Source organism: Poromitra crassiceps (assembly GCF_964638095.1).
Source record: "Poromitra crassiceps genome assembly, chromosome: 10".
In the NCBI taxonomy this organism is placed as follows: domain Eukaryota; kingdom Metazoa; phylum Chordata; class Actinopteri; order Beryciformes; family Melamphaidae; genus Poromitra; species Poromitra crassiceps.
Genome location: NC_139631.1, coordinates 1,259,414 through 1,271,649, shown reverse-complemented (window position 1 = coordinate 1,271,649; position 12,236 = coordinate 1,259,414). Strand labels below are relative to the sequence as shown.

Sequence of the window (12,236 nt, the reverse complement as noted above, 5' to 3'; positions counted from 1 at the left end):
CATAGGCTATATGTCACCAAGGGCTTATGTGTCCCATCCGTCTCATTAGCAAATTAGATTTACTCGTCATTCTCCTCCCATCCAGGTTGAAAACATATCTCACTTGGTATATGAATATATGATGACTAGGAGCTGACAATGTATTTTATGTTTTAAATGTGCATTATTACATACTGTATACTTATACACCAAACACCAGTGTTGGGCAGTAAATTAAAGTAACACTTTACTGTAATTGTATTACTTTCCCCAGTAACTAGTAATGTAAGGGATTACAATTTTCAAGACATTACAGTTACTAATCCAAGGAAATTCCAAATAACTTAATACATTCATTTCTCCAGTGCTGGAAATAGGTTTGGCTATGCGAGACTACTGCTTTACCAGAAGGCCATTAGGTTTTCGTCCTAGGTAGGCAAATACATGAAAAGTATGCAGTTTGACTGATTGTTGACTCCTCCTGTAAGGTTAGTTATTGTTCCAATAAAGTGGATTCAGTTCTAAAAGGAGCTGGCTAAACAAGTCACTTTTTTGGAGGCGGGGGGGGGGGGGGGGGGGGGGATAGTGAAAGCAACATCATTTGGGACCCAAACTCTCCACTGAAACAATGGTTATTAGTGAATCCAATCAAAATGCCACATTACAATCAATTCAGATGAAGGGCTTCCCATAGACAATCAGTGTATTGATCAATCATGGATATGTAATCAAACAACCTGCATCATATCAGATGTAGACAAATAGGGACTGGCTGATATTTGATTTTTAATCCAAGTATACAACCAATAAGGAGCAATAATTTTAAGAATACTTCAGTGCAGTTTTTGCTGAATTAGATACACAATATAGAGGAAGGAAAGATTGAAGACCCTCACTGTGCAGAGTTTGACACTAGAAGACTGTTTTCACATGCATCTGCTGAAAGTACAAATCACATTTTTAGGGGGCGGGCCTACGAGCCTGATTTGTGACATCACAAATCGTTTGGAAGCCAATCCCTGTCCAATATTCAACTTACAAAAATGTGACGTGGAAACATGAAGCCTCCACAGTACACTGAGAATGAACTTTACAGGGAAGTAGGAGACATACTGTGTTTTGGAATACTTGAGATAAATATAGTATTGCATAGATTCTGGAATTTGAATGAGGGAAAAGGATTTGAACAAGATCATTTAACTTTTTGTGGGGGGGGGGGAACCATACCAGACACAAATTATTATAGAAGTATTTACATACATCTTAAAAGATGACTTTAGGGGGTCTAAAACAAAGAAGGGATATGAGTTATGAATCAGATTCAAACCCACGGTGTTGCACACAGCATGCACCTTAGCCCATTGAGCCACCTGGATGCTTGTACTGGTTATTGTTTCGTGTAGGGGTGCAGGGGGACTGGCTCATTCTAATCCACGGCCACAGAAGCGGTTTAAAACGCTCTGGTTTCATCTAATCTGCCCGCTCAGACCTAGCCGAGCTTGAAACCCGCGCTTTCCCCCATGATAGGAATGGACAAATAAAGGTCTCTCCCAGCACTGGCATGAAAGGGCTCTGTGTGCTCTGTGGATTAAGGGCCTTGTGTTTTTTTTCTGTCTCTCTTTCTCAATTAGACTGAAAAGGATGAAAAAAGTAAAAGGCTCTCCTGTTTGCGCAGTGTCATAAGGCTTTGCAGGTTCTATACTCATCGCTCAGTCCTTATGGTTTTTGAGGTCTATTCACAAAAATATGTCAACCAGTGTTTGTAGATAGTATTATAGAGTAGTGGTATGTGTTTTAAAATCTCTGTTTTCAGGGTAATGCCTCTAAAGCAGCCATCAACGTTTTTGATATGAGCTCAGCCCAAATTCTCTTAATAGATCATCTAGAATAGATTAAGATTAACCAGACAAGCATGTTTCTATTCTTTTCTTTTCTATTCTATTCTATTCTATTCTATTCTATTCTATTCTTTTCTTCTGTATAACAGAAAATCCAGTTGGTTATTTATTTTTTCATTCGCCTAATCTTTTGGCTTGCTTAGATACAATATTTTCCATGGCCCTGCTACCCTCTCTCTCTCTCTCTCTCTCTCTCTCTCTCTCTCTCTCTCTCTCTCTCTCTCTCTCTCTCTCTCTCTGTGTGTCACACGCACGCACGCACACACACACGCGCGCACGCACGCACACACACACACACACACACACACACACACACACACACACACACACACACACACACACACACACACACACACACACACACACACACACACACACACACACACACACACACACACACACACAGACAGTCCCCTTGCTTTTTCTATCAGGCAATTTTAAGGGCAGCTCGTCTACTGAAAAAAGGGTCCTTCAAGTTCAACGGCGCATGTTTTGTTTCCTCTCCTCTCCTTTGCTAAGCTGCTGGTGCAGCATGGGGCAGCTTTCCTGACAGCTGTCAAAACACCGACGGCTCACTCAAATGGTATTTGGTGAAGTTTTGTAAACGCTTTCGTTTTAGTATTGTCACTGTTCTTTACTCAGTCAGCGGCTCATACTGGAGAATGGATTCACTTTGTTGTTTGATAGCTAATGTTGCTAGCTTGTTGCTACATGACAGAGACTTTGGGTCCAAGATTCAGAGACAGACAGTTCTGTTGTTACCAAAGGGAGTTTGATGCAGACTCGGTCCGTTCTGTCTTGTATGGAGAGGACATGTCGCCAACCTCTATTCAAAAAGCTGGTAATTTATATCTGCCGTGCTTATTGGCAAACATACAGTACAGTACACACCATACAGTCAATCATTTAAAACATTTTCTGAATCATTTGGAGCCACCTCGCATTTCAACATACAGCCAACATACAGCCAACATACAGCCAATACAACAACCAGCATTTTATGTCAAGGTTTTACAACTGGTTAACCTGTTATTTCCTCGCAGACGTTAGTGAACAGTCTGAGTGACCCAATTATGAAAGTTGAAATTTGACTGAAATAGTGAGGGTATGAGGATGCCTCTCATAATTAAACATTATATATATATTTTCTGAATAGCAAGGCAACATTAAAAGGCAGACTTTTTTAATGGAGTTTGGTGTGACCCTTCTTTCCATAGATGAGAGCATGGGACATCTTGGGGGGGGGGGGGGGGGCTCTAACGCACCTATGCCTAGTTTGGGTGCAGTTTTAAAGGGATGTGTGGGTGAGCTGAGACTGATCTACTGTAGGTGTCTGATCTAATTGCATTCTACTTGGTCGTCACTAGTTGTGAAATTGTTCAGGGAGCTCCCATATGCAGCTACTGTAGTAGCATCTCTCTGCACAAGTCAGACAATTAATAGTTTTGCTTTTATTCAAGTTGCCTATATATTATTGATGTCACGATACTAGAATTTCTTCTTCGATACCCAGGAAAATATCGATACTCGATACCATTTTCGATACCACGGGAACTCGGGAAGGGGGGATGATGACACATCAAGAAGCCTAAAAATAAAGTTAGACAGATGGACGGACAGATGCACACTTCTCCATAAAGGCCTGATAAAACTTAGACAGCAGATTAGCCCTGCTCTAGCCATCAGAACATGTTTAGCTTGTTGAAGCAACAAATACCCAATGATAGGGAAAAAAATATGTGATTTTTCATTAAAAGAACGCACTGATGGTTTCAAAACTGTTGCAAATGAGTATTGTATCCATTTCAAATTTTTAGTATTGATACTATCGATACTTTTGACAACCCTACTATATATACCGGTATAGGCTAAATGCTTGACATTCCTTTTGGTGGGTACTGGCCACTCTCTAGAAGCTGTTTAGAGTCCAACATTTCGACATTCATCACTCGGCCTGCCTAAAGTCATCAGTCACTCAGCGCAGCCCTGAAGATGACAAAGTGTAGCATCTGTAACAAGTCTTTTCTGTGTGTGTTTTGGCCCTGTTGCACGTCATCTTATTGGGATTACAGCACAGCAAACATCTGCTTGTTTTCATATCTTGGCTGTGAGCAAAGCGAAATCCCCATCGCTGTGGAGGCCGTCACACCCGACTCGCCCGCTGATGTACGATGACACTCCAGCTGTCAAAGCTCTTGTGTGCCTTTATCCTCGAGTGTCCAGGTAAATCAACTCGTGGAGGAAATAGGTGATCATGTAAACAGATAAGGTCCCCCGCTACCTGTTGACCACAGTTGAGACCTCCTAAATCAGGACCCCCTCTGACACAGTGCTCCGTCAGTGCCTGCCTCAGTGACACCCACAAGGCATTGAGCCCTTATCTGCAATGGCCCCTGCTTAGCATTCACGCCATTGACGCGAACAATGCCACCTCTTCCCGCTCACTGCACCTGTGATTGACAGGTGGGTGTTGGCGCACTTGTGTCTGACTTCAGCCTCTATCTGACGCCGGGCTGTTTATCCAGCCCAGATACCCCCCCCCACCAAGACACAATAAAGGGTGTGTGTCTTCCTCGCCACTTCCTACGCTGTTTGTCTAACTGGACTTTTATTATGGACCCGGCTCTCCATTTGGGACGTCGGTTTCCTCCTCAGAAGGATCGGTATTAGCGGTGGGGGGGCGGGGGGCCATTGCAGAAAGGCTGAGTAATGGCTGTGGAGTTAGCTCACCATCCACCCACCCAGCGAGGTGGAAGTGCCCCTTGGAAAGACGGTGAAACCGCAGATAAGACCATTGCTTCTGATTTAAAAACAATATAATGACTAATGCCTGTGGTATGATGTGGCTGCAAGGGAGGGATTTGGCTACTTTCTCTCAAACATTGAGTCACAAAGTCCCCCTACCTCCCCCCCCCCCCCCCCCCCTTTTTACTTTGTTGGAGAAGCTGCATGATTAAAATGCTATTGTGGACCGATAGACTGGTCCCAACTTCCCGCTCGTAGGCCTTAGTATCTAGAATGCCTGCTTTTGAGTTATGTGTAAGCTACTCTCTCAGTTTTTCATCGCGCAGCTCAAATCTCATATTTGACGACGACGGCGATATCAGAACAGGGGATCTGGGGATCCCATGCCTCCATAATGGCTCCTGTGAAGGCCGGGGGGGGGCATTATACAGCTTCTATAATAAACCCTCCCTGTGATCAGTATGTCCCTCCCCTCCCCCTCCCCCTCCCTCCTCGCGCTCGTATTTATGAATGGCAGAATATGACAGGAGGGCAGCTCAGGTGGGTAGCTGCCGATCACATGATACCAGCTCTAAAGAGTCCAGGCCAGGAATGTCGACAGGACTGCCCCCCCAAAAAAACTTTGAAGCCCCATATCATAACGAACGGTCTCCCAATCCGCTCCCTGGCCTACCCAAAGCCTCATATGATGTGATGCTGGGGAGGAGGGGGGGGGGCACAGATAGTGGCTGCGTTTGATCTGAAGGTCGCCAGCCCCTTGCTGGTGTTGAGAGATCCTTGGCGGACGAGGCTGGCTCTTATTTAATAACATGAAGGGGAAGCAGACCTCTCTCTCATAATTAGGCCTAATTACCCAGTAGGTGTGGACAGACGGCCCAAGAAGAGACAAACTGCCTTTATCCACGGACTTAGAGTCAGATTACCCAGAGCTGTCTTATCTGCTGGAGCCTCAGTCCTCCTCTCTCTTGCCTCTTCCCACTGGCTCCCAGACCCGCCTCAGGTATATTAATCTGATCAGTCAGTCTGATTTATTACGCCCCCGTCGTCCACCACGACACTGATTTAATTAGGCGCCCCCAGCTAGTTACCCGGGTTCTGTACTTTCTGAGATTTCTCCCGTGGACATGTTTAATAAGAGCACTGGAGTAATTGTGCGGCCCACAAGGCCAGGCTGCGCCGCAAAAGTCACTGACCCCGCCCGGTTTGTGGTTATCTTTTGCTCAATCACTTTATGAAAGCTGCTTAGTTATTAAAACTGATGGGAGGGTTTTCTGGAGATCCTGGAGAGAGGACGTTGTTTTGTGTGTGTCCATCCATGGAAAAGTCCTTGAGGATCCTTTGACCAGTGATCAGCGAGAGAGATACCTTTGCATTTGACAGGCGATGTCTTCTGATGTGAAACACATGAGTTTGACAACAAGCTGGTTTGTTTTTCTCGGCCGCCCCTCCGGGATCGCTTGAAACAATCGCAGGGTCCTCGCAAATACCTTTGAGTGACATGTCTGCCACCGGCTTGTTTATTTGCCAACCGTTTCTCCCTCCTACCGCCGCCTCCATGTTTGTATTTGGGTTTTCGGGTGACTCGCTAGCAGCCACCACAACAGAGCCATTGTTGAGGGGCAGCTCAGGCACTGGAAATGCTGACGCCTGGAAAACAACGTTGACTGAGGAAGTAGTGGTGGGGGGGAAAGTGGGGGGTATTATAGCCGTCTATTGGATGCAGGTTTGCTGCTGGGTCTCCTGGTCGACTCGGTCACTGTTGCTGTCGTCTTTGATTGACACGGAGCCTCGCTCGCAAGTGGAACGTTTTAAAGTTCCTGCTTTTTAGGCAGTGAAAACAAGCAGCTTGAAGGCTGCTGCGTCCCTGACTCACACATCACAGGCCTGCTGTAAGAGGACAGCAAGGGAAGCTTAATCCACCTGTTATCAGGGTGAGCCTCCCGCTGTCACACACACACACACACACACACACACACACACACACACACACACACACACACACACACATGCACAAGCACACACACACACACACACACACACAGACAGGACTCTGGCCGAGGAATGCTGCCTTACCCACCCATTCACAAGAAGAGCAGCTTAACTAATAGACCCTCACAAAACAAGGTTGACATTTTTCCTTTGCCATTTTCTTCATAGCACATAAACACAAGTTAGTACAGTACCAACGGCACGGTGACTCAGTGCTACTGGTTAGGAACTTAGCACTGTTGCCTCACAGCAAGAAGGTCCCGGGTTCGAACCCCGGTCCGTCCAGGTCCTTGCTGTGTGTAGTTTGCATGTTCTCCCCGTGTCCATGTGGGTTTCCTCCAGGTGCGCCGGTTTCCTCCAACCATCAAAGACATGTATGTTAGGGTTAATAATTCTGACAGTGCCCCTGAGCAAGGCACTGGCAATCAAACTGGAGTTGGTCCTTGGGCGCTGCACTGTGGCTGCCCACTGCTCCTACTTCTAGGAAGGTTCCTAGTAGATGATGGGTCAAATGCAGAGGATGAATTTCCCCACAGGGACAATAAAGGATAACTTAACTTCTTTGCAAGTTTGTTTGTTGTTGGTTGGTCCAACTGGAGTGGACATGATACCAGGCAAAATGAGATGTGAATATTGTAGAAGTAGTATCTGATTTTAAAAGTCACATTGTGTATTAGCATGCCAGAAATCAAATCAAATTATGTGTTTTTCCTTTTTCTACATATGGACCATGCTAGTTCTGTCTTTTGGAGAAAGGTGAACCATATCTCAGACATGTTTTGTAATGACACTAAATAGTCATTCTATATTGTGAGTATTTGATAGGAACTGTATTCATCATTGGCTGATATTTATACTGTTGTTGCAGTATCTAACTGTAGCTTTAGCAAATGTGCAAAAAATGGTAGAATAATTGTCAGAATTAATAGGAGCTCACACTGGAAGTAGAGGAGGGAATAAAACTCCTCATCTGATGCTTGGGAAGGCAGATAAAGTGTAAAGCGAAGGTAGATATGCAGAGTGTTTCTGTCTGTGTTGTGGTGTAGGTGTAGCAGAGCTGGGAGACAGACAGTGTGTCTTTGTGAGGCCTTCAGGCTTTGGCGTTGTGTGGTTAATTAGGCAGGCTGGCCAGAGGTCTGTCTCTGCGCTTCACAGATTCACATGCACAATTTAACCACTAACCTCCTGAAACGAGCCGCTTCTGAATGCCTCGGGCTCCGGTTTCGGCGTCTGCCCATTGCAGGGAGCAAGGGTTATGATAAGTAAAAGTGTGTGTGTGTGTGTGTGTGTGTGTGTGTGTGTGTGTGTGTGTGTGTGTGAGACGTGCGCTCATTAACTCAGATGACCCTATACTGGCCGAGAACTGGATTCTTCACGATTAGGATAAAGTAGGCTTATGTAAGACTAGCCTTGTGCTAAGAGTTTGACTGGTAGGATTAGAGCAATATTGATCTTTTATTAAAATCATAATATATATTGGCCGGTCAGTGGTATCCACTGCCGATATGATGGAGGCTCCTCCCTGTCCTCCCTTCTTTTACATATTTCTTTCAGATGGCTGACAAGAGAAATCATCACTATGTGGTGTGGGAGGATTTTACTCAACAACTTAAAGGCAATCTGGACCAAAAATCATATTTTGGTATTTTTAGGCGATATTTGAATGGCGATACACAACGCAGACAGGGTTTCCTTTCATAACTATTGGTGCTTTCAAAAAATATTTACACAATGAGATTTTTGATAAATAATCATCAGTACTAATGTGGATCGAATGAGTAGTTGGGTAAAGGCAAATAATAGGATAGCGAGAACAGTCTGGTAAGTTCAGAAAATTACACCACTTTACTGCAGCTACTTTTTTAAAACACAAAAGACAACACTTATGCCATATCACAATATGGTATCCGAGAACTAAGACGATATCTATTCTAGACTCATATCATGATAGATTGATATGATATCGATATCTTGCCCAGCCCTAAATGCAATTGTATTTTGTTTACACAGTTTATTTATTCAGGGCCGGTAATATTTTTTGTGCGCAAATTCTTCATTTAAAGGTAGTAATCTATCCCATTAGTTTCCCATGACATTGAATAGGCGGTGGGTCACCACTGTCTTAAGGGACTGCCAACCCAAATAAAGCAATTTCATTATTCTGGTTTTCAGTGTTGAGTCTTAATGTCATGAGGGTCTGAATGCTGTTTCAGATGCTTTTCCACTCAGCCGAGAGTTTCTCTGGGAAACACTGAATCCCTGTAATATCGGCGCAAAAACATTCGCTATCGGCAGCTTCAGTTTTCGGCCTGCCAAAACCTGTTGCGGTCTAGCCCTGCTGTGAAGCCAATCACCGGGAGCCACTCACGTGTGATCTCGCCCGTGATTTGACGTTGACGCATCATTTCCTGTCGGCATACCTGCGGTCGCTTGGGTTTCCTCGGCGGGCCCGGCCTACAAATGACATAAAAGGCCGAGCTGCTGCCGCTACTGCCTCTGGGACAACGGCTGTTGATCACAAGAGGAGTGAGGAGCCTGAATCTCTGTCTGTTTACTGTAATTAAGCTGTCGGAGGCTGTGATTTATGACGTATTGAGTAAGAGAGGTGTTATCACGTAGCCTGGAAGCAGGACGGTGTAGGAGAGAGAGAGAGAGCTCCCGCGCCCAACAGCCACAGGCTGCTAGCTACTAACAATAGAGGAAGTACAGACACTGCATCAAACATGCCTGTCTGATTGCTCTGTGGAATAGAAACTAGCTCCCAGGCCAAAACAAATCGCTCTCTGACAATCACTCTTTGCCCCGTTGTTTTTACATAAACAAATTGGGGGCGGCTAGGTTTCTAAGGTGTTTTTATCCATCGCACGTTCTCATATTCCATGCCATAACAGGAGGAGGCAACTGAATCAACCCGATCTGGATGGAGCCGTTTTCATGTATCGTCGTATGCGCTGTAATGGCGTCGTCAGTCTGCCGTTTTCGTTCAGAGAAACTACATTTTGCAGCAATATTGTGTCTGGTGAACATTCCCCAATCCCAAAGATTGAAGTCAGTCAGAAAATGATCTCATTTCATATTTCTCCCAAACTCCCTCCCAACACCACAAATGTAAACGCAACAAGGTTTCACTTAACGTCCCGCCTCAAAAACAGCAGCTTACGTTGAGTGGCCATCTTTGATGCTCCGTTCATTTCTGGGCTTGTTGTTTGTCTTCTCTTCCAGAGGGTGTGAGATGATTTGGGTTTGCGGCCTGGGCTTCGTCCGTACAGTGATCCACTGATGTCTCGTCCCGCTCCGACCCCCATCTACACCCTGAGGGGGGCCGGCGGGCCCCTCAACACCCTCCACTTCAGCTGCCGTGGAGGGGACCCCCCCCTCCTGTTCTCCGGGTGGGTTGAGCCATTCATCACAACAACACATCGCCCATGTTTTGTCTCTTATGTCTTCCTCAAACGGTCAAGAATGTTTTCATTTATCGGTGAAAACGCCCCTTCTCCTTCCTTTCGCAAATAAGCCTGAGGAGCTTTCCTAGCAGAATCAGCATGCCTGCCGTTTTATTGTTTTTTTTACTATTCATCTAATTGACCTGTCTGTCATTGTATTGTCTGTTAGACACTTTGTTTTGTTTTGATGATATTATTATTAGTAGTAGTAGTATTCATAGAAATATTAGTCACCCCCACATTGGAGTGGTAGGAGACCACACGCGACACCGCTGATTGAATTTTAACTCATGTTAGGGGATGATGCATCTCACCACACTGTGTTAGGGGATGATGCATCTAACCACATAATTTCCAGGTGACATTTGATACTGATTGAGGGTTTGGGGGACGTTTACTTTTACTTTGTATTGTTGTTATTAAAGTCGGAGATGAAACGGTATTTCGAGAGTATTGCATTTCCTTATCATGACTTATTTCCGAGGGAAACGTTGACTGTAGGCGGGACCATAGTACATTGGGAAGAGTTTGATTGCACATCAGGCCGCTAGAGAGGCGGGACAAAACATTTTGGAGAGTTTGATTGGACCGTTAAGTGGGTGTGTTTTACATTTTGTTTTACATGAATAAAACATGGTTGAATTTTGATATGATGAAAATCCACAGAAATTTAATTTGTGTGAATCTTTTGGCATAGGTGCACTCTTTGACCAGGGAGGTGATCTAAAATAGTTAAAAAGTGATTTTTCATTTCAGCTCGACTTTAATAATTCATCTTATGTTATTGTGAAATCAGCCTTGTTGTTGTGTTGTGCAGGTCGGGGACAGGTGCCATCCATATGTGGAACCTGAACACCAGGAGGGCAGAGAGGGTTTTAGAAGGCCACTCTGCTCACTCGGTCATCTGGCTCAGCACACTACAGGCGACCAACGCCCTCATCAGGTCAGTGATGCTTCCTGACTCATTATTCTCAACCCAGTTGAGATGAAACCACGCCCACTTCTATGTGACGCGACGACAGCCTCGCCCGAACAAGCCGCCGGGTGCTCACGTCACTTTCGTCGCTACGCTAAGCTAGCAAAACCGTAACCTACAAAGTTATTTATGAACCTAATCTTTGCCTTAACCCCAAGATTAAACCTTCAGGAGACCTCAGGCCTAATTGTAACTTAGTTCAAAGAGAGATGATTTTTGTTGCTGTGATCGTACATTTACAAAGAGAACACTTAGAGTTTAGCTTCTTGTACTGCTGGCATGGCTGCAACCATCTAGACTTCTCCGGCAGGATGTTGATGACTGTTTATGGATGTGTTGTAACGAGACCCTAATGCATTATGCCAGGTTGTTATGAAATCTATCTTCAAGTCGTTCCAAGTTAATGTTTTGGTCATTGACTTCTTTTTCTCAGATCACCACCATCACTATTTACCAGCCACGACAGCGTCGGCTGGTCTCGATTTCACCTTGTGTGTGTGTGTGTGTGTGTGTGTGTGTGTGTGTGTGTGTGTGTGTGTGTGTGTGTGTGTGTGTGTGTGTGTGAGAGAGTGTGTCAGATTCTGATAGCGTGATAGCCGTGCAAGATGCAGTCAGGAAACTTTACAGGTGTGGAGTTGACTTAGAAATGAAGGTGGAGTTCTAAACTGGGTGTGGTCTGAGCTACGCCCCTGGCCCACATTAATTCTAAGTCACAGGCATTCTAAGTCACGGGCTGTGTGATGGTGTTTTCAAATTGCCATTGCATTACTTTCATAGAAAATCGTGGGTGGGTGACACATTGTGAAACTTTAAACTTGCTTGTGTTTTATTTTTCAAAAATTGTCTCCCTTCTGTAGAATGCACTCACCAAACATAATTTTGGTTGTTTATAGCACAATAAACATCTAATACAAATGATGGGTCTATTTATTCCTATAATTTGTATATATTCCTATAATTTGTATATTTGGTCTTGCATCTCTACATGGAAATAAGTCTGGTGTGTGCCTGAGCACCTATTGATGCAGGATACTACATTGATAACAGAATACAGAAGACACCTCCCCCCCTCCCCCCATCTGAATAGATATTTGTGGCTGGGCATAATGTAGTCAATCTAAATGTCACTATATTTGGATAGTATTTAGTTGCAGCCTACATATTCAGGCTTTATTTATATTTAGGTTAATAAGCCAGAGGTTCTCA

General features: G+C 44.6%; 1 protein-coding gene across 1 annotated transcript in view; it reads left to right on the top strand.

Moving 5' to 3' along the window:
- The first annotated feature begins 2,363 nt into the window (after nt 1-2,363).
- Nucleotides 2,364-12,236, top strand: part of gnb1l (guanine nucleotide binding protein (G protein), beta polypeptide 1-like) — a 40,777-nt gene continuing 30,904 nt past the window's right edge. Inside the window, exons 1-3 of the mRNA XM_083644922.1 lie at nt 2,364-2,460; nt 9,834-10,000; nt 10,872-10,997. Coding sequence (XP_083501048.1) covers nt 9,891-10,000; nt 10,872-10,997 — 236 coding nt within the window. The 5' untranslated portion in view covers nt 2,364-2,460; nt 9,834-9,890. The remainder of the gene's footprint in view (nt 2,461-9,833; nt 10,001-10,871; nt 10,998-12,236) is intronic.